General features: G+C 40.3%; 1 protein-coding gene across 2 annotated transcripts in view; it reads right to left on the bottom strand.

Moving 5' to 3' along the window:
- sipa1l2a (signal-induced proliferation-associated 1like 2, genome duplicate a) overlaps positions 1–21,323 on the bottom strand; it is a 120,957-nt gene that overhangs the window by 75,843 nt on the left and 23,791 nt on the right. For both annotated transcript variants that reach the window (XM_088013034.1, XM_088013033.1), the window contains exons 2-3: positions 17,111–17,258; positions 867–2,603 (exon numbers count right to left, since the gene is read on the bottom strand). In XM_088013034.1, coding sequence (XP_087869160.1) covers positions 867–2,373 — 1,507 coding nt within the window. In that variant the 5' untranslated portion in view covers positions 2,374–2,603; positions 17,111–17,258. The remainder of the gene's footprint in view (positions 1–866; positions 2,604–17,110; positions 17,259–21,323) is intronic.

Here is a 21,323-nt window from a genome sequence, read left to right on the forward strand (position 1 = left end):
TTCATCTGGCCCTACAGGAAGATATCTGACCTTATGAATGTAGGCAGATGTAGCTGCACTTGTACTATTCAAGGGAGGGCAAAGGGCCTAAGAGGCTCTGCATGGGCAGAACTGGTGGAATCAGTTCTCATTGTTGAAGATGCGTGACAAAAATTGTGTCATCTTGTTCTCAGCCTCGTGTCGTCCGCCCCTTCATGTCACAACCCCTGTGGCAAACCTTTAGCCTCCTCTCTATGTGAACTTATTGTGTGATTGGTCTGAGTTTCATGGGTGTGTTTATGTATGCAGGTAACAGCTCTACACAACTTCCATGAGTCGCTGCTCTGACTATCTATGCAAAGTAGGAAGGATCGTTGGGTAGCACAGGTAGGCAGAACAGCAGTTTTCCAGTCAGAAAGCAGATTTTGAGGCCGTGAGGAAGTAAGTACTGAAATACGAAACTCCCCCTGCTCAATTCTAGTCTGATGTTGTGGGAGAACAGCTCACCGATGTTTTTTCTCTCAGTAACGTGAAAAATAAAATGAGATTTTCTGGTCCGTCAATTATTATTTCCTCCTGCTCTGAACTTGTGAGCTCGTAATAGTTGTTCCTCTGCCATGATCACTGTGTTTACTGTACAGCTGTAAACTACACACGACAAAACACAATGACATATACTGCCAGGGGAGCTTGACTCGGTGTGTCTTGTGGACCTTGAAAGGTTTGTGAGAAAACAAAAATCAGAAAACCATGTGACCGCACGCTGTCAGTTTGACCTTGTCCCGGCCTCCCTGGACTCTTTAGTCATTGAACAGTTATCACAACAATCACACAAAATCAGTGTAAATCACCCTTGTCAACAGATGTTTATCAGTACTAACACTTACCTCTTCCATAGAAGAACTTGTGGTAGTAGTATGCTCCAAGATCAATGTGTTCAATAATGTAGCGTTTGACCTTCTCCCTGTGGATCGGCTGGTTTTCTCTTGGCACCTCCAGTACAGAGACGCCAGCATTGGTACAGTGGGAACTGAGAGAGGACTCAAACGAGCAACTCTCCGACATGCCACTGTAATTGGCACTGTTGGCTCTGGAGAGGGAGATCTTCCTCTCCCCCTCACCCCCGATCTCGTTACGAAAGTGCGGACAGCTCAGCACCAAGTTGTTGCTCTTTCCATCCCCCTCATCCACGTCCAAGTTCTCCTTGGGGTTCAGATCCTCTCTGCTCCCAAGCGGAGATTCGAACATGGGTTGATTTCCACTGCTGCAACCTGCTGCTCCAGCGTCTCCAGGCACAGCAACTATGCCACCTCCCAGCAGTCCACCTGCTGCGGCCCCAACACCAGCTGAGGCAGCTGAAGCTCCAGTGGTAGTGTTTTTTCTCTGGCTCAGGTATGCCCGGCTTGCCACGGCTTCGCTGATGTTGAAAAGCACACTCTGGACGTCATAGTGGGCGAAGCATTTCTGAAAGCTCAGGGGTCGCCGGTCGTCCTCTAAAGAGAGTCTCAAGGCATCGCTTTCACTTTTAATGGTCCTCAGTCTCCTGAACAGAGAAGTTTCTGTTGATTCTGATTTAAGACGCCTCATAAAGGACTTTTCCCGTTCCCGGCTGTAGAGGAGAGAACTGTCTATGTAATCATAGCCTGGAATGTGGACTATCTCTCCCCGGGCAATCTGTGCGGCTGTCTGTAAGCTTGGGGAGAAAGAGGCATCACAGCGCAACAACTCTGGGAATCCCAGCGGCGGTATGCTCCGGTGATCCAGGTTGTCGACTCTGTAGCCTCTGAGCATGGTGAAGAAGCCGTCCCCACCGAGGCCCTGGCGGTCAATGGAGGACGTGCTTCCGTATTCACGGTGCAGAGAGGCTCCGGTGTTGGGATTGACAGCGTTCTGGTCCATTATATCCTCAGAGTCAATGTCGCTAATGGTGACATCACTGTTGCTCCGCTGACGGATCGGGTGGAGACCCTTTAAGGGGGAGTGGCAGAGAAGGTCGCTGAGTGTGTATTTGTCAGTGTAGTCCACCTCCACACACACCGCCTCGCCTTGCTCCAGTAAATCCACAGCAAGATCCTGCTGTCCGTTCTGGAAAACCGGAATGACACTCTGGTAATTGGGTGAAGGCCGTACATCCCAACCATCTTTCCGCGGCGGCCATTCTGTCACCCTAGCCCTGACGCCCATTTTGGGCATGGCAGGATTACCGTTTGTTTTCCCTGCACCGTCGGGTTTCACCTGCATGCTGGAGGCCGGTGGTCCCATGCTGCCATTCAAGGCCTTGAGTTTCCTGCTGAATAACTCCTCTGACTGCATGGCTTTGGAGTATTCTTCAGGGTCTCCCAGAATTCCCACAAGGGTTGGTTTGTTATCTGTCCCAGGGCTCAAAATACTCATATCCTGCTCGCAGATTCTTTGAAGAACAAACTTTCAGGAAGCGTCTTCATCATGTCATGTGGCTGGGGGGGGATCTCCTTTCCTCAGTCAAAGAGAGAGCCGTCATCATAACTCACACAGGGCGGGTGGCATCACTATTGACACTTCAGGATGACAAGGACACTCAAGAACGGCAGAGTCTCTTCTTACAGGATACCACCAATACAGAAAGGCAGTCGGAGGAGTCGGATCTGCAGAAAAGACAAAAATAAAAGAGAAAACTGAGTCGGATCTGCAGAAAAGACAAAAACAAAAGAGAAAACTGAGCACACAGCAAGCGTAAATTGTTAATTTTAAACACAAAAGCATTTCTTCCCCGTCATAATTAAGGTACATTCAGCTGAGCTGCATAAATGATTTTGCAGCTGATCTAAATCAAAGCAAACCTTTATAATGGGGTAAAATTGAGGCAGTATTAGTTTATGAGCTATATAGTCTGAATTGCAAAAACCTGCTAATTAGTGTGATGGGAGGAGAGGGTGCTATTATAGGTTTACAACTAGATATACATTGTTTTTGCTGTGTGCAGCCAGTTCTGAGCAGATGGCAGATAAGCAAATCACAGTAACAAGAGGCAGATGTTCACTCAAATGTTTGCATGCCAATATCTGATCCTACCTCTCGCACCATCACAAACCCACAAGATTGTAAAGAAATGGTTTTGTTATAATTTATTGTTTCACAGGATGGTTGCTGTGGGTTTTAAAATGTAAAGAAAAGCAGTAACTGATCACACTTTGTCACACTCAGCAGCCGTAACATCAGAAGACAATATTTGCTCAACACTGTGTGGTCAGACATGCTGGGAAACTGAGGACACCAGCAGACAAAAGCCTAATCAGCAGTTTTACTTATTAACCAGAACATCTGAGGGTGAAGAAAAGGGAAGTAAACATTGGTTATCTTGTCCTTGAAAAACAGCCTTTATTTCTTCTTGGGGATTTCCAAATATTAGGTCCTCTTTCTATAACTTATGTGGATATATAATGACCATATTCAATGTAATGCAGCTCTGGAAAAAAATAAGAGACGACTTAAAATGATCAGTTTCTCTGATTTAACTTTTTATAGGTATTGAGTAAAATGACATGTCTCCGAAATTCCAAGCAAAAATTGTGTTTATTTGCAGAAAATGAGAAATGGTCAAAATAACAAAAAAGATCTCAAATAATCTAAACAACACAAGATCATATTCATTTAGAAACAACTAATATTTTAACTCAGAAATCAATATTAGGTGGAATAACCATGAGGTTTTCAATGGGGTGGTCTCTTCATTTTCTACAGAGATGGAAATACAAAATGCACATATTTCCTTCAGTCTGTGAGAAATAGATATTTTAGTCAGAAATGTGGCAAAAAACACCACATTACATCACTTTTATTTCAACCAATTCCCCACTTAGAATACTTTTAAACGTTTAGTAACAAACAGCCTGGTTAAATTTAACTCCCAATTATTGTTGATAGTCTATTGTTTGTAAATCTACGGGAGATGCAAGCACAAACTCAGCCAGAGTCTTATGGACCCGTCTATTTTCATGTAGACAACTTGAATAGTTAAAGATAAACGATAAACAGCTTAAAGTAAAAAGAAGAATTTACATCTCAAATTTACAAGGAGGTTAAAACACCAATGATTCCTGCCTGTCTGTATGCTGTGATCTGCTTAATTCACTGTGCACAGATGTCTTCCCAAACACCTGTCCATATGGGAGACGAGCAGCTGAAGTGCTAGTCAAAGGAACGAGAAAAACTTTGTTTGTAGTTTATTTTAGATGGATAGAATGTAAGTGAGTCTAAAGCATCAAAAGAGCAAAATTCATGAAACAGAACTTTAATCTGTGAGTTTTATCCACACATTTAATAAGAAGCACACTGAAATATGCTTTGAGCCAATGTCCTGTCAAAACACAAAAATAATGCTAAGATTAGTCAAGCATATAAAAGAGAGTACGCATGCTAACATTTCCCAAGAACTTCAAAAGCACTATCATATGAAGCAGAACGTTTCTGCAAGTTTTGTCCACATATTGTTAAAAGGAACCGTACCAAAACATGTTGAATTATTTAATTATTCAACATAAGACGATAAAGATGCTAATATTAGCTTAGCATTCCAGCAAATAAAAACAGTCTCCAGTAGCGAGATGTGAGTTTATCAAAATCTGCAGCTGTATATGATGAGTTAGATATAAAAACAGAAGTTAAAGCAACATTACAGAAGCTTTTATGACCTTGCTAACCCCATGTGGGAGAAGCATAATATTATAGATGTACTGCAGGAAAAACATAACTGGCTACTGGTAGATTAATCAACTTTCCATGCTACTCCACGTGTTTTACTTTGGGTCTATTAGGATTATATGAGTGAGATTCATCTTTGGGTTCCTCTCTTCAAACACTTGTGTTTGAATTAAAGATCATGCTGCAGCAGATCTGGCTAATGAGTCTTCAGCTCTGACCTAAATGCTTTTTTCCTTGTTCTTTGGTGCTCATGGTGTGTACCGCATTAATGTGAAAACTGCTCTGAGTTATCCAGTCATCCTTCCGCATCACAGAAAACATGGTTCCAAATGATCAGTAAAGATAATAAGCTAAGCTGAAACTTCTCTCTTCCTAAAGTTCAGCTGTAAACACAGCAGATGAGTGTCGCTTCATGCCCTAGTCTTCATCTTTTATCCACGAGGTCTTTTAGTGTGAAAGCTGCAGGTCTCATGTAATTGTTTACATTTGTCTACAATGTTTACCATCACAAAGGAGCATAGCCTATTTTGAGAAAGGGAAAATGGTTCACAATGAGATTAGTTGCAAGTCAAACGAGGCAACATACACACTGGAGGAAGCATTTTAATTATAAAGTAAAGCACTCACTGCTGCCTGCATGGATGAAATACAGGTTAATGCATGCATGCATGACCCAAATATGAAAGGGAAATATAGTAATTTCTCATGTAGACTCAGTGCTAAATCATTAACAGCCTTTCTTCTCCTTCATCAGGAGGCTGTTTATGAACTCGGTTTCAATAACCAGCAATAAAATGCGACTTAATGCTGCGTCTCATTTATGGGTTAGAAAGGACAGCGCGTTACAATCTTGTGCAATGTGAATGCATAATGCAACGATATGCCAAATAATGAATAATGTAACATGTGACCCACTGCAACATAATGAGCATTACAAAAGTGGAATATCAACACAGATCAGATCTGGATTTGAAAGGGTCAAATGGGCAAACATGAGTTTAAAGTGTTTGTTTTTGTTTCTTTTAAATAATGAAACAGAAAATATTTAAGTATCTGAATCTACTCCCATCAGTTTGATGTTATATTTAAAATTAAAGCTTAGACTCTTGGTTAGAATTAATATATAATGGAAGAAATAAGAAAACGGGGAGTTATGATCCAAAAATATAAGTTATCCACAATGCTTTGCAAAAGTATTCCTACCCTTTTCACTTTTTCCCCGTTTTGTCACAATTAAAACATAACTAAGTTTAAATTTTATTCCTACACACTTTGCATCACACAAAAAAGTTCACCTTTGGTCTGTTATTATTACTAGAAAATCTCATTCTGCGTGTTTTAGTGAGAATATGGAAACTGGAAACAGGATTTCTTATGGCTTTTTCCAAAAAATAGTTTCAAAAGTGAATAATTCAGAGTACATAGCTGATAGTTTTCATGTGGATAGTTAAAGTCTGCAGCACCTCCAGAGAATTAATTTAGTTTGTTTATTTACTTAGTTGTGCCATTCTCTGTACCAATTTTGAAAAACTGGTTAAAAGTGCTCTGTGTGAGGTATTTTAAGGTTTGGGATTTTTTTTTATAAATAACATTTTTCTTCTTGTATGCTGCATAATCCTTGATCTTCATGATGCCATTAATCCAATAATGTTCTCCACAAATTGCCAAGGACTTGGTATTTAAATAGGAGCTATTTTACATACAGGTGACTCAATTTACTAATTAAGTGACTTCCTATGGAAATTGGTTGCACTATTAGGTTTTATTTATAGGTATGAAAGTAAAGGGGTATGATTATAATATGCAAAAAACTACAAGAAAATCACATATTTCATTTGAAGTTCACAATTTTGCTTTACTTTGTTGCATCGATACATTAATGTGTTAAAAGGTTAAGGCAAAAAAAACATAAGATTTTTATTTTCTAAGACGTTTATCAAAGTAATACTTTTCCTTGAAGTTGCGACAAGGAGCAGAAGTGACTCCAGCCAAACTCTAAATGTCACATGTTGACCAAAAGCTGCCTCTTCACACTCACAATTAGGGCAGGTAACAGAAAAATGTGGCACCAGTGCATGAAGCGGGATCAGAGTTGACACTCTAGCAGAGACGTTTCTTTACTTCTGGCTGTGAACAGGAAGAACAAAGACATTGACATAATGCAATCTGATTGCAAGGCAACAAAACAGCATGTCTGACCTTTCGCTGCTGCCACACAAAGAGCCAGTGAAAAAGATACCTGAACAAATACCTTAAGTTATCTGGGATAAACAGCATTGTGCTGCTGTTAAATGCTCAGCACAAAAACAGAGCAGTCTGAGTGAATTTTCTTAAACTCTTGTTTATAGAAGACTAACAAACAGCAGACCAGACTATTTATGTACACATAGTCCAGCATGTCTGTGTTTCTGTAGCTAAATGGGGTCAAATAGGGCAAATTGGCCCTTATTTCATGTCAGAGACGGGACAGGATAAGCCAGGGAACATGGTGGTCTGTGTTTCCTTTGCCTTTCCTCTATTAGCTACTTTCCCCCACCAAAATGATTGATGCTCGCAGTTATAACACGTCTCACTCTGCATCCCGCCCACAGTTCCCACGACCAATGGAGAGCACTACAAGCTACTTGGTCAGCAGATTTCTGCTGGAGTGTGACCTGAAGGCTGTTTTCTGTCCTTTCTTTTGTTGCCGTCTGCACAGGAGAGGCAACAGATGGAGGGTGGGAGGTCTGCTTTTCCAGCAGCCCTCTGCTAACTGGAGTAATGCACTGCTATTAGGCCTGTTTTAGGCACAGGGCCTGGTGTACAAGGGGACTGGATGGAGATAGGGAGAGACATGGAGGCCTAATTACAGTAATGAACTCATTTTCTGTCTCTGATGTTGGATAGTCTGTCTTTCATCTTGGTTCATCCAGATGAGCCGCCCTGCAGTTCAGCCAGGTCTTAAAATAATCCCCTGACATTGTGGCCTGATTAAAGGCTCCATAGATATTAATACACTGTCAGAAAAGTGGGTACATTCAGTCCACCACCCTAAGATTAATGCTCTTCTGTCGCTAGAAGCAGACTTCAACTGAGCAGGATGTAAACCGATTGTCGCTACAGATGTTCTGATCAGGAGTTTTTCTCAGATACCAACACTGATCCAGTCAGATCTACAATCAAAGAAATATACAGTATATAGTTTGAAAATTCGGTAACTTTCAAAACAAAGGTGGTTAAATCAGTTTTACTCACCCATCAGTGACGTTCCAGACGAAGTAATATGCGTTTTTCTTAACAGCGACTGATATTTTGTCTCAAAATAGTAATTTCTTGAAAAGAAAATGGTCTACACTACAGCTAGCATGTTTGCTTTCTGTTTTGATATGAGTTACTGATGATTCAGTCAATATATTTATGGCTGATAGTCTCGTCTGAACAAAACTTACAGGAAATGTTGATCTCCTGCTTGATCTCCTACTTCATAAGCACGAAGAGGCAAAACTTGCCAAAAGTAAGTTTTCTGGATATTACTACAGATCTAGGATTTGTTGAAACTTCAGACTGCCATTTCAAAACATACTAGAAGAATCTGAAAAATGTAAAAGTAAGAAAAGAAAAGAAAACCGCCAAAAAAAAGAAGTACAAGACCGTCCATATTTATACATGAAAGATTTTATCTGACTTATCAGGGTTTTGTTTGTACCTAACTAAAGAAAATCCAAAGTACAAGCTGGTTTTTGATTCAAAAACGAAACAGATCTCAGTTTTTGACTGATGTTTGACTGGTTCATGTAAGAGTCATTTGATACCTCCGCTCTGTCCCCTGTTCAACTCAAAAATATATTTGTCAATTTCTTTATCTGTCGCAGCTGGACTCCAGCTGACATGAAGACACCACGAGTCGAAATGGACAGAAATGTCCAGAGGGACCCTACTGATGTATCTGAAGCCCAGCATTTTTCAAATGTTAATGAACCACCGAGTGGAGCTGATATTGTACAGTTTTTAGTAAATTGGATGGTTCATGTACAAAGGTGACCAAAACAACATGTCTGCACAAAATATCAAAATTTGCATAGATGTCACAGGAGGATTTTACTTGCATGATCCTGACTGCATCGCTTCAAACACTTAAATTACATTATTTTAAAACCAAACTCCTCTAAAATGTAAAACGTTTCACTTCATCCTGTCAAATGCACATAACATCAAAGATAAATATGGTTTTTTTTTTTGGAGCTGAGAGGGCTGTCGTGCCACTCTGAGCCCGGAGGTGAAAACAAGCCTGTGATTAAGGTCAATTACATTTAATGAAGCCTTGTGTAATTGAGTCATAAAAATGGTCCTCTGTTTGCTGCAGACAGGAAGTCATCGCCGGCCTCGTCCCTGAAATGACGAGCTAAAACCGTCACCATCTTCCCCACCTCTGCAGCCGAGTCAGATACAGGCCAGGATGATTACTGAAGATTTCCGGCTCATGCTCGTCATCATAAACTGATTCAGGCAGCGTTGCCACGTGGAGCAAATTTACAGCTTTCTTCCCAGAATGTGCATTAGCCCGTTTGTCTCTGTTCCAGTTACCTGCCTGCCGCCGTCTTCTGCGGAGACGTTGCATCCCGTCAGACGTTTGGATGTGTCACATTGTGTTCATCGTTAACGGCCAGGAAGGAAAAGAATCCGAGTGGAAAGAAAACAAACCTGAAGGCAAGCTTTTTACGCCTTGCTGCCCATTATTTGATTCCTCAATAAACTCACAATAAAAACAATGAATCACTCGCGATGTCACTCCCTACTCAAACATGATCAAGTCCACCCTCCAAGTACATGATTTAAAACCGAGCAGGAGCTCTGCTTTCAATCCTTCATAGAATAGCATCTGTTTTTAAAGTTGCAGTGGAAACTGGATATGTGTGTGTGTGTGTGTGTGTGTGCGTGAGTGTGTGTGTGTGTTTGTGTGTTCATCACACTTGCAGTAAGAGAAAGACGGAGGGTCACGTCTGTAACTAGATGCAGCCATTTTCTAGTTTGATGAAAAAACACTTGTGTTTCTGCTTCGGTGGAGCAATTCTTCAGCCTAACTGGGTTACTGCGAAGTAGAATGCGAGGTTAAGAGGAGAGTAGAAAGTGGTGGGGCAGGAAGAAAAGAGTTGGGTGGGAGTTTTGCCAAATCTCGCTCAAAGCGTTTTCTTCAGTTTAACCGCAGATGCAATTAATTGGGCGATGTTAGCTTTAAGAGTTCATTACTGGGGCCTGGGAAACCAGGCATGCCTTCTTCCCCAAGTGCCTCCATAACCAGAGAACACTTCAGAAGGGGTATTAAGACTTTCTAAGTGTGTATCTGCACCACCGCTCGCACTCGCTGATGCTATGAAAGTTTAAATCAAAACGCACCATTCAGCCTCTCACTCTTTTATCTGCAGCTCCAACAATTCAGCGTCGCAACGGGGAAGAGTCTCCCAATTAGCGCTGATGCCAAAGCCTCTCCATTGATGACAACCCCCTATCCCGTCTTCCTGCTCACAGCAATGCCTCAGTGCATCCGAGCCGGTAAGAGCCCAGTCCTCTAACTCCACCCTTTCTTAGAGCTCCAAAAGGAACACCCACGTGGGAAAGCATTGCCTGCAGGGAGTAATGCTGAGATTTTAATGACCAGTGTGAAAGCAGGGTCACGCCCTCAGTAGGAGGTACGGAAACCAATGAAATTAGTTGCACTCAGCTCCCTCTGATATGTGGAAACAAGCAAAATACACCCAAGCTCATCTGAAAATTTCCTAAAGGATTCCAAGTGTTTATTTAGGTTAATCAGGATTGCATGAGTTACAGAATTTAAGCAATTCAGCAACATCATCCATTAGTTAGGACGTAGAGATGTGTCTGTCACGAAGGCCAGCAATAATGGAAAGACAGGAAACCCTTGCTGGTAAATCTGCACAGTACATGTGTCTGTTTTGTAGACTGAGAGGATATTTGCAGTATATTTGATTTGTGATGCTCAAGAAAATCCTGATTTAACCCGAGATGCAGAGACGTCTCTTTCTTAGAGCAGCATATCGTCAATCACCATAGAAACACAAGGCAGATAGACAATGGTGTGACAGGAGGAAAAGCAAATGTTTGCTTTTAAGATGTGTCAAAAATAAATGCATCACATTCTTATTGTTGCAGAAACTGACGCTCATTTCACTGCAATATTTAAACTGCTATTGATTTCAACTCCCCCCAAAAAATACTTTTGAAGAGTTTAACACAAAACACAAACCGACTTACATTTGGGTCTACATCCTAAACACATAATGTTTAGGATGTAGACTACCAAGTTTTACCAGCAGTAATTGCTCAGAACAAGACTTTGCAGACATTTTTACAATTTTTTGTCTGCATACCGTGAAAATAAAAAGCCCAAAGCAGGGATTAACTTGTCTGTTACGGACCTGTTGGATTGCCTGTGAAGACACAAAATGTTTTCCTTTTGAATGCATAATGTGCCCAAGTCTCTTCATTTTTAATTACTCATCTGCCATCCTGTCTTATGCATCGCACCAACATTCCCCAGTCAAAAATCATCAAGCTATCTCTGCAACTATAACTAATTTTGCAGGGCAATAAATTGTCCCAGTAATTATTGCGAAAAAATATAACATTGTTCTTTTGATTTTAAAGTAATGGGATAAAAATACGAGTTTGTCTACACTAGAATTGAAACATGACAACCAAAAACAATAAATAAAAACCTACACACAACAGAAACCATAAATAAAAGGGATTATAAAGCCTGAAAACAAAATTGACAGTCAGAAAATATTAAACATCAGAATGGAAGTTTTTATGAAATCAACTGATTAAGTGGTTATTGCAACAGACTTAACCACAATCCACCTTATTGAGCACAACCATAATCAAGGCATTCCAGGGTTTCTCCTAGTGTATTTTAAGCCTGGTGACCCGCCAGGCTTAAAATATCTGGTCTTTTTAGCCTAGTTGTTTGCATTATTAGACAAATTTTTAAGACTTTATAGTTGGTTTTCAGGTATTAATCTTCCAATCTTTTAATAACACATAATTATCAAGTGATATTTTTAAATTTCCTGTGAACTTTAAACATTTTTTAACTCAAAAAGACAACAGACCGCTGGATGAATGACTGCTGTACCGCCCAACTGCCAGGCTTAGCAAGTTTTCTGGGGGAAACCCTGCAGTCGTTTAAAATATCTACCCTGAACTCCAGAAAAATCTTGAGAAACACAGAAAGCTGTGTACAGTACACATGCTTCCACGGTGAGCAACAATTAAAGGCTTTTTGTTTACATCTCAGCGCACACAGACTGGACTGGACATAACCCGACGACAGCAGAACAATCAGCTGAGGAGATAAAAAAGGAGGTCAGCCAGCAATGAGTAAACATAAACCATCACTGTCCCTTCATTCCCTGGGTACCGTGCCGCATACTGGACTGTGGGAAATGCCTACACGGATGCCCTCTCTGCGCCTCAGGTGCAGAAAACAGACGAGCAAAAAACCATTTGAAAAAAAGGAGACTGTGTCTTTAAGATTCTTACCACCGACGGCTGCTTCTTAATCGGTTTCACCTCCACATACAAGACAAGAAATCTTTAAAAAGGATGTTAGTACAAAGCTTCTGCTTCCCACAAACTGCAGACAAAGTGTGAGAAGTTTTCTGACCAAGTGTCTCGGCAGTAATCCGACGTCACTGCCCTCCAACGGTCGACTCTCCCCACCTAATCTGTCAACATCAATTCACTCGCACGTAAAATTAAACACGAGTTCTGTTTGCTTTGCTGTGGACTTTGGGGTTTGGACTGGTGGTTATTTGTAGCTGTGGTCTTTCATCCTGTTTTTCTACATCAGCCCCCCCTCGAGTCTGCTCTGCGTTGCGCTGTCTGTGGCTCCATCTGGAATGTGGCGGCTCCACAGCTGAGGCTAACGCTCAGGGGTCATCCCATGTATGGACTGCACTTTACGTAGTTGAGAAAACAGTAAGTGTTCACCCGACACAAAGTGCAAAATCGTAAATTGTTTTTATTTCCTGCCCACATTCAAATGTCTTAATATCTACCAGATGCTGCTGCAGACAGAAAAGGAGCAGATTCCAGCACAAAAAGGTTTTTTTAAATTATGGGATTTAAATGAAAAAGAGAGCAGAAGGAACAGCCTTTCACATCACGGAGCTTGGTGTTTTTGTCATGAGACAAATAAGGCACAAAGGTTTTCAATTGATGATTTCATCGGAAAGCAGAAACTTTCCGACAACACAAAGTCGAAGTGGAAGACTTCAAAAATCAACATCATGTGTCAATTTAAAGAAACGGATATCTACCACCGAACGGAAAACATGGAACAATGGTGGCTGGCTTTCCAAAATTACTGCAAAACCTCATTGATGTCTCATTTATGAGGTCACAAAATTACCTAGAAACAACATTTAAACCACTGTAGGCCTCAGCTGAAGTCTGTTTTTCTGATACAATAATAAGAAAGAGGCTGTGTGAAAACTGAGATTCCCAAAGCAAACATCACTGCAGACCAGCAAGAACACAAAGACCCATCTGACATTTACAATGTTGAGGAATTTTGGGACTGATGAGGCAAATGTGCTCATCTGGTTTTAATCTTAAGACGGATTTTCAGAAGAAGACCTCGTTTTAATAGTCAAACATGATGGTAGTGTGATGGTGGGTGGCTGCTATATTTCTCCAGTTTGACTTTTTGTAATTTATGGAACCGTCTGTAGGAGAAAATCCAAACGTTTGGAGGTCTGTGTCCCTAAGCCACCCATCGATTCATGCACCGGACACTTGCATAAGCATTAGTTCAGCAATCTGGTGTGAAAACCCTCAAGCTGCAATTGTTATCTGGAGGTCTTCTAATTAAAAAAAAAAAATCTATAAACAGCTTTGTTAGCACTGGACACTGCTCTCAGCCATTTTGAAACTATGAAACAACTAGAACTAGGTGCACAAATGAAAGGGTCGGGTGTTTCTTTAAAGGGAGTTTTCTGTAAATTCAACTTTTTCTTTTTTAGCTTTATATTGTGTCATAATGTTATTTTCTATTCCCTCCCATCTGTTGATCTCATCTTACAAACTATTTCTATTCCTTTTAACTCATTTGTACATCGTTGCATGTCAGGAGTTGTTTTGGGTTATGAAATATAACCCAGTTTTTAGTATTTTAAAGGCATTAAGCGATTTTTAGCTCAAAATTAAAACGTGCCAAATAAATTGGTTTCCGTGTTGTTAAGTTCAAGTGTCAGATAGTGGTTTAGGATGACCTTTATGTGCAGAGATCAAACATAATTACTACCAAGTGGGAACTGAACTCCAGTCAAATAATGACATGAATAACCTGTGAATCTGGGCGAGGCCTTAAAAATGTTGGTCCACAAAACAAAGAGCTGCTCTTGTTGAGCTACATTGAAGCTCATTTCATGCGGTACAGGCGTTTTAATGCTGGCGGTGCACATGAACAGAGCTCCTCTGGGTTGAACTGAGACTGGGAGTCTCTTCCTGGTTGCACTGCCAACTGGCTGTGAGCCCAGCGCCTGCCAGGCAGCACACTGCCATTGTCCTTTAGATGTTTCTGGGTGATCTGAGAATTAAAATAGACGGGACAACTGATCCCCTTTTCATTTTTTACATACTGACAAAGAACAAGAACTTTGATTAATGTTAGGTGCACAAAGCAGCTAATTGGCAGATTAAAGTGGTGTTGAAATCCTGCCGTGGACTTGAATAGTCACAAAGGGTGTCTATTCTGATAGAATATTATTGAAAAGTGACTGGGAGGGCTACATGGTTATGTAAACCTGACTCGCCTGAAGCTCAAAACGCATTAGAAAAAGCTCTCATATCTTGCTAAAAAGTTACTTTTAAGTTAGTTTTGCCTTATTTCAATCATAATAAGATATTTGCTCTAGAAACTAAACAAAGATACTTGGTAAAACTTGATGTGTTTGCAGTCATGACCATTATAGTCTGCTGACATCAATATTTTAGTCAACATTATGATTTCTTCTTAATTTTATTTCACTTTTCTAACAGAGGTTACAAAATAAACAGCAGATAGAGTGACTCCCTCTCATCTGCTAAAGTTGAGTTGGAGAGCCTGTTTTCCTCAGAATAGTTTATTCATTGTGCTACATCTATTTAACTTCTGCTGTTTAAATCAAATTTAGCTGAGTAATCAATGCTACCATTAGTCAAAATCCACCATTAGGTTCATTTATTTGAAACAAACAAGCTATAAACCACAATAAAGCAAATGTAATTTATTGTTTATTAGATGGTGGTGTTTTTTAAAAAACATTAAATGTACACAACCACAAAATTTAGTTGTGGCTTTTAAGTGAACATTCATATTGTGCTGAGTAATATATCGCTTTACTGTGGTTTCAAAGCAGTGTTAGCATGATGGGTGGAGCTCCTTTAAACATCTTGTTATTCTTTTGTTTCCTTCTCACACCCAGCAAACATTTCAACCATTTGTTCTTCCTAAAAGTGATTAAGTGTAAGTGAAACTGTTATTTTATGCTCTGAAAAGCTACAAAAAACAATAATCACTAACATTTTGCTGTTGTAGGACTCTCAGTAAACATATTTTAAACTGTAGAAACAGTGCAGCAGACAATAAAATAAAAAACCTAATTTTTAAGTTGAATAGAAATCATGCTAAAATATGAAATTTTAAGCTAAAGCATTCAGAAATTGTTTTTCCTTTGAAGAAGCCTTTGTCTCATTATATGTAACATTATAAGCGTTATTATTCGTAAACAATAAGTGGGCCATTTTAATAATTTTTTACCATATGTGTGATAATACTTTATTTTACACTTTAAAGGTGCAGTATATTACTTTGGAAAAAATAAAATAAAATTGTTTCACATATTTTTAAAACCTCGTTGTTTAATGTGCTAACGGCGGAGAAACAACTTACCATTAAAGAAAAACCATTCACATACCGTCATTTACGGCTACGCTAACTAGCCTGAGCTTTCAACAACAGGCTGTGCTAGCTGCAGCGTAGCAGAAAGCATGAGGGGAAAAAATGAGCAGCGCCACAAAGATGGTGACTGACAGCGCTGAGACCAGCCTTCCAACTCTGATTGGTTGTTTCTAGAGAAAAAACAGGGGAGCTTGATTTTTTTCAAATTATCTGTCTCTTTCTAAGCTGCCACGACAAAGTGAGAGTTTCAACAAAAATGGAAGAGAATATTTTTTTAATAAAAGTTATAATAGACCTTTAAAGAAAAAAAAGTGCAAAGATTTCTTATAAAAAATAACCTGAAATACAATTAGGAGGGAGGGAAATTAATCATTTAGATTAACAGATTCATTGACAAAAATAAAAGTGGCTTTAAGGTTATGCATCAAGTCAAACCCTAGAAGTTTTAAAGGTCTCCTGAATGTTCCCAACAGAAGGAGGCCACGTTTGGTCCTGCCTGCTCCAGCAGAGTCCCACAAACAGAGAGCGCTGTGCAGTGGCCCTTCTCCAAAAGGGACCATCTGTCTCTCCCTGAAATGGGCCCAGCCACAGCGGACCTCCCTGCGACGGTGGGGCAGATCAGGACGTGCCGGGTTGATGTGGCCCAGCAGGTCCCCAGAATAAAACAGCACCTCTTTCCATCAGCGCACATCCCTCCCTCTGTCACTTCCCACAGCTTCCTGCTGCTTTGCAGGCTACTTCCAAACCGCCGGCTGCCTGCTGGCGGATCACGCTTTCTCAGGGAAACGGGAGAGAAATGTGGTGAGAAGAGCTCTCTTGTCCCGCAAAGGGGAAGCTGCTAAGAGACTTGTGAGGTGTTCAGATCGAACACTCTGGGAAGCTCCGTGTTTCTGCATGTCAGCTGAGGTCAGTCAGAGTCCACGCCGCTACATTATCAGTGAGAAACAGTGCACCAAAAGAGGGAAGTCGGGAAGCTGTGTGACACTGCTAAAAGTTGAGAATAAACACACTGATGCAAACACATTCACACAAACATCATCTGGGGAGCAGCATTAATACTTTCTGACCTCAGCATGCACTAGTGTCACCGGACCATCTCTCACTTCTCCTTTCCCTCTTAAAGTTTGTTTTCCACGCTCAGTGTGATGTTGCTGACAGAAGTCTGGCATTTGTGAGATAATTTAGACTTCTGGGCAGCAGCTGCAAGCCCTGCTGCTGACACAGAAGAAGCTTTACTCAACCAGCGGATGCAAAGAAATGATAACTACAGGGAAGGGCAGACCAGACGCAGATTAATCACCGGTTTATTCACCTCACAAGATCTACGTCCAACAGAGATATGCTCATAAATTACTCAACTGATACATTTCCCAGTGAAGATATTACTAAAATATGACTAAAACAAAACTCCTCTATCTTTTTATAAACCTTATTTAGCACAAGCATGTAACAAACAAGACATTAATATGCAAACAAAGTGCATTTCAAATCAAGAGCAAACATGCTTACCTCATCTGGGGAGCCTCGGTTCTATCAAAGCCATAAAATCTCAAAGCAAAGGGCAAAATGTCCTGTGAGACACCGTGGTAATGAAGCTACTGCAGAGATGCTGTTCAAGTGCATTAAATCCATCAGCCACTTGTTGAGCACGAGCCTCCTGAAAACACAAAGGGAACAGGATTCAAAGTGCTGGACAGCAAAAATCTGCTTTTGCAGGTCCTTTAAGGAACTGCTAGTTTGCAAGCAGATGAAGAAAACTAAAGAGAGTGCAAAATATAGGTGTGATGATCAGGGAGTAAGTTTTGTGAAATGCATACAGCTGCCTCTAATGCACAGCTCCCTTCCCCCTGTGACAAACCTACCACCAACAGCTGAATAAGCCTGCATCATTTGCATTTGTAAGGGAAAGTAGGTGGCTGTGCAGGAGGGGAAGGAGGGAATGCTGAGTGTTGGTGTTTGGGGGGAAGGAGGGCAGACCGTGACATTCAAAGCTTGAAGGCTGTGACAGGAAGGACAAGAAAAAAAAATGGAGGGAAGCAATAGGCATTGTTTCCAGGAAAAGATCCCCTAGGTCAAGCTTGTGACCTTCCATGTTACATGCAATGACTGACATTTGAAGCTGCAGAAGGAAGAGGAATCTACTGATAGACTGCATGCATGTGTGACAAACAGAGCTAGAAACCCACTTTCCAACTTAAACACACCGAGACGAAGAAAGACTTGGCTGCAGAGAGCAATAACCTTGCTTTAAAACTGATAATCCCTGCATTCACACTCCATATCTTTTACCTTCAGCATAAACAGCAGGAAGGTTTAGGAGATGTATCTAGTGATGTATCAAGGAAAAAACATCAAGGTGCAAACTATGAAGTTTCAGAGATGAAATAACTCAAATTAAATACAATGAGTCTCAGGCTTGATTATTGTCTGAATAATAACACAATTCAATTGACTGATTCAATTCACCTCTTCCCCATTTCAACCCACCATTTCGTTCCTTCCTACTTTTTCATTATTGAAGTATTGTAGCTTCTTATGATGATAAATGGTGATTAAAAAGAAAGCTGAAATACTATATGGCTGCATATGATCAAAAACATGATACATTGCACTGTCTTTAACTTGGACAATACCAATTTTCTTGTCTGAAAAGTTGATTAATTTAGCGAGAAAGTCGTTCAGTTACCAACAATGGGGTGACTATTGTTAACCGCGCTCATGCAAATTTGGCCTGGTGGGAGGATCTGTCTGTCAGTCTCGCTCCCAGCAGAGCAAAAGAGGACAGTGGCTTATTTTCAGACCTTTCCAGAAGTAGATAAGATCGGCGGATAAGATCTGCTTCTCATGTAAATATCGGTCAATCTCGGATCTCCCAAAATTAAGGAAATGAAGGAAATCAGGGCTGATTTATCGGTGCACCTCTACAAATAACTCCTGCTCTTGACAACAGATTCTGACAAGAATAAAAAGACAGACTTCAAATTTGTAATTATTCAAGTGGATTTGACCAAAAGTGGGGAAAAGAAATGGCAAAAGGACATAATGAACATTAACAGATTGCATGATGCACTGTTTGCAGCAGCATGTGTCTTTGCAAGGCTAATCTTAATGAAAATTCTGAATTGGACTTTTATAGTACTTGTAAAATCTAAAAATCAGATTCATGCACATTAAGAATTGAATCACAACACTTTAAAAAAAATCAATTTAGTTCTTTAAGTGCTCCTCCCTAAAAATTGACAACACAGTTTATTCCTCTGATGCATTTTTTAAAGTAGAAATGCAAACATAAAATATGCCACATGAATCAGCTCCTGTGTTTCTAAATTCCAGCGCTTTAGAATGACAGCCAACTATGGAATAAAATTAGCGCCGCAGCTCTGAAAGGACGGCCTTTTTGGTGCCATGATTAACATAATTACTACCAGCAATCCATCAAGTGAGAGTTGAGCTCAAGCCACAGCACTGATAGCCCAAGTCAAATAATCAAACGACAGAGCAGGGCTTTGTCTGAAAATGCAGAATCTGGGTCTGATTAAACATACCAGACTGATAACAGAACCGCTGAATAAGATATTGCCTCATATGTTAGAGATGCACAAAGAAATCTGCTGGTGACCAACTTGGTTTCTGCTTGGCTGGACCTTACCAGCCAACACCCCCGTCAGAAGCTCAAGAATCCAATTTGTTTCTGATCAATAAACGCATCATATCTACATGCTAACAGGTTATGCAAATAGCAATACATTTTGGTGTGAAACCTGTCGTCAGATGGTTGAAACTGAAGAACAAAAGGTGTAAGACACTAATTAAATAGAAACTATTTTCTGCAAATGAATGTCTGCTCATTCAGGCTGCTGCAACAGAGAGGTGGACTTTGACAGGTGCAAGCAATTTCATATATGGAAAGTAACAAAGAGGGGAACTGACCAGGAGCAGACTTAAAGGCTTAACACATTACAGAAAAGTTGCTCTGTTTTACGTTTTTGAGCTTCTAAACTTCTCCCGTGTTGTGAAAAATGCTGGATTTTGGAATATAGCTGTCCCTTTGGAAATCTCAGGAATTTACAGAGACTGCAGTTAATAGTTTGTGATGCTAACAAGGCTAACAATGCTAATAATAATATTATAACAGCTTTAAAAATCCACTCCTTAATCATTTTGACTTTGCTTATATGCGCAAAAAATGTTTGTAAGTCCCGGTTAAAGCAACCCTTCTCAGAGAAGTCACCTCTTCTCCTAACATACATATAGAAGGAAATAAAAATATATAGAATTTTGCTAATTATAGAGCTAAAATTTGTGTCAAAGACTTTCAGAAGCTGAAGTTTGTAAATGTCTGGTTGGCACATCTCCAAGCACATCCTCTTATTAAAAAAACCACAGCAGACAGCTTTTAGCACAAAGTGTCAGTCAACAGTTTGACAGTTCTGACTGTGTTGATTTATGATCCAAATCTGTGACATGTAGGCATGCAGGAAACTTGTTAGGCTTGTTTGAACAAGTTGCAGCTAACTACAAACGAGTCAAAAAAACACCCTGCTTGAATGTTTTGCTCAACTTCCCCGTCAGTCCTCCTTAAATGCTATATTAATAGCTTTTCTGTGCATTGCTTAATGACTTGATTATATATTTCCTCTCTTGCTTAATTGAGTTTGAGGCAGCGTAATTAGAAAAACATAAAAACAGTGTCATTCTAGCCACTTCCTGATGACTGCTTTGCTCTGTCTGTTTCAGGTCGGAGGCAGGAAGGTGTTAATAGCAGGAAATGACAGACTTTAATCAAGCTCAGTGAATAGCAGCAAGCACAGCTCTTTGCGGCACAGTCGGCTTTGATCCAGCCTCTGCAGGCAGGTTCTCGGCTTTGATTTGAGTTGCAGGGAAGGAAAGGGTTTTATTTGAAGAGTGGGAAGCCCCAGGAGGTAACACTTAAGAGTTCTCTGTCGCTGCATCCCTGCAAACAGACGGACTATTCATCAGCCTACACATATGTGCAGCGAAGGCCTGTGGAGAAGAGCTCGTTTCACACGGACGACCAGTTTTGCTGGGTAATTTACATACCGAAGGTAGTCATTACACAAACGGATCCACATGCAAAGCAACACACGTTTGCAAGAAAAACATATCTTAATTCTGGTAACTGGAGAAACAGATTTTATCGATCTAAATAAACAGAATCGCTGCCAGGGATTCATCTAATCATAATTAAACCTCTCTGGGAATAAAAGAAAGGAATATTTTGATACTGAAGTAGAAATTCGACAAGAAGAAACTTCAGCTAAGTTCATTAATTGAGATTATTTGCTGTTGACATTTGGAAACAAGAAAGAAGATCTCAGTTGAGATAGAATATTTGGACAAAAAAATGATAAATAATGGTGAGATTTACAAAGAAACTTGTGGATTGTAATTAATGAGAAACTAAAAAATCTGATATAGCTTCCCCATTTCCAAGCCTACAAACTAACAGGTTGAAGTCCAAATTGTAAAAGAAAAGCAAAGTTTGGACAAAAGCCGCAAAACTCTGATTAGTGGCTCTGTACAGTGTGTCACTCTGCAGTCTCTCTGTTAATCAAACAACCCTCAGGCTGACTGTCACTCTGCACCCACTCCGAAAAGACAAGTAAACCCAGTGTGGCAGTGTGGAAACTATTGAACCTTCCTGCATGATTACAGCAACCAGTTAAAACAGCATAATGTGGGAAGCAACAAAGGCATGGCG

This window comes from Poecilia mexicana, unplaced genomic scaffold (genome assembly GCF_051168715.1).
Source record: "Poecilia mexicana isolate PSO_F unplaced genomic scaffold, ASM5116871v1 scaffold_15, whole genome shotgun sequence".
Taxonomy (NCBI): domain Eukaryota; kingdom Metazoa; phylum Chordata; class Actinopteri; order Cyprinodontiformes; family Poeciliidae; genus Poecilia; species Poecilia mexicana.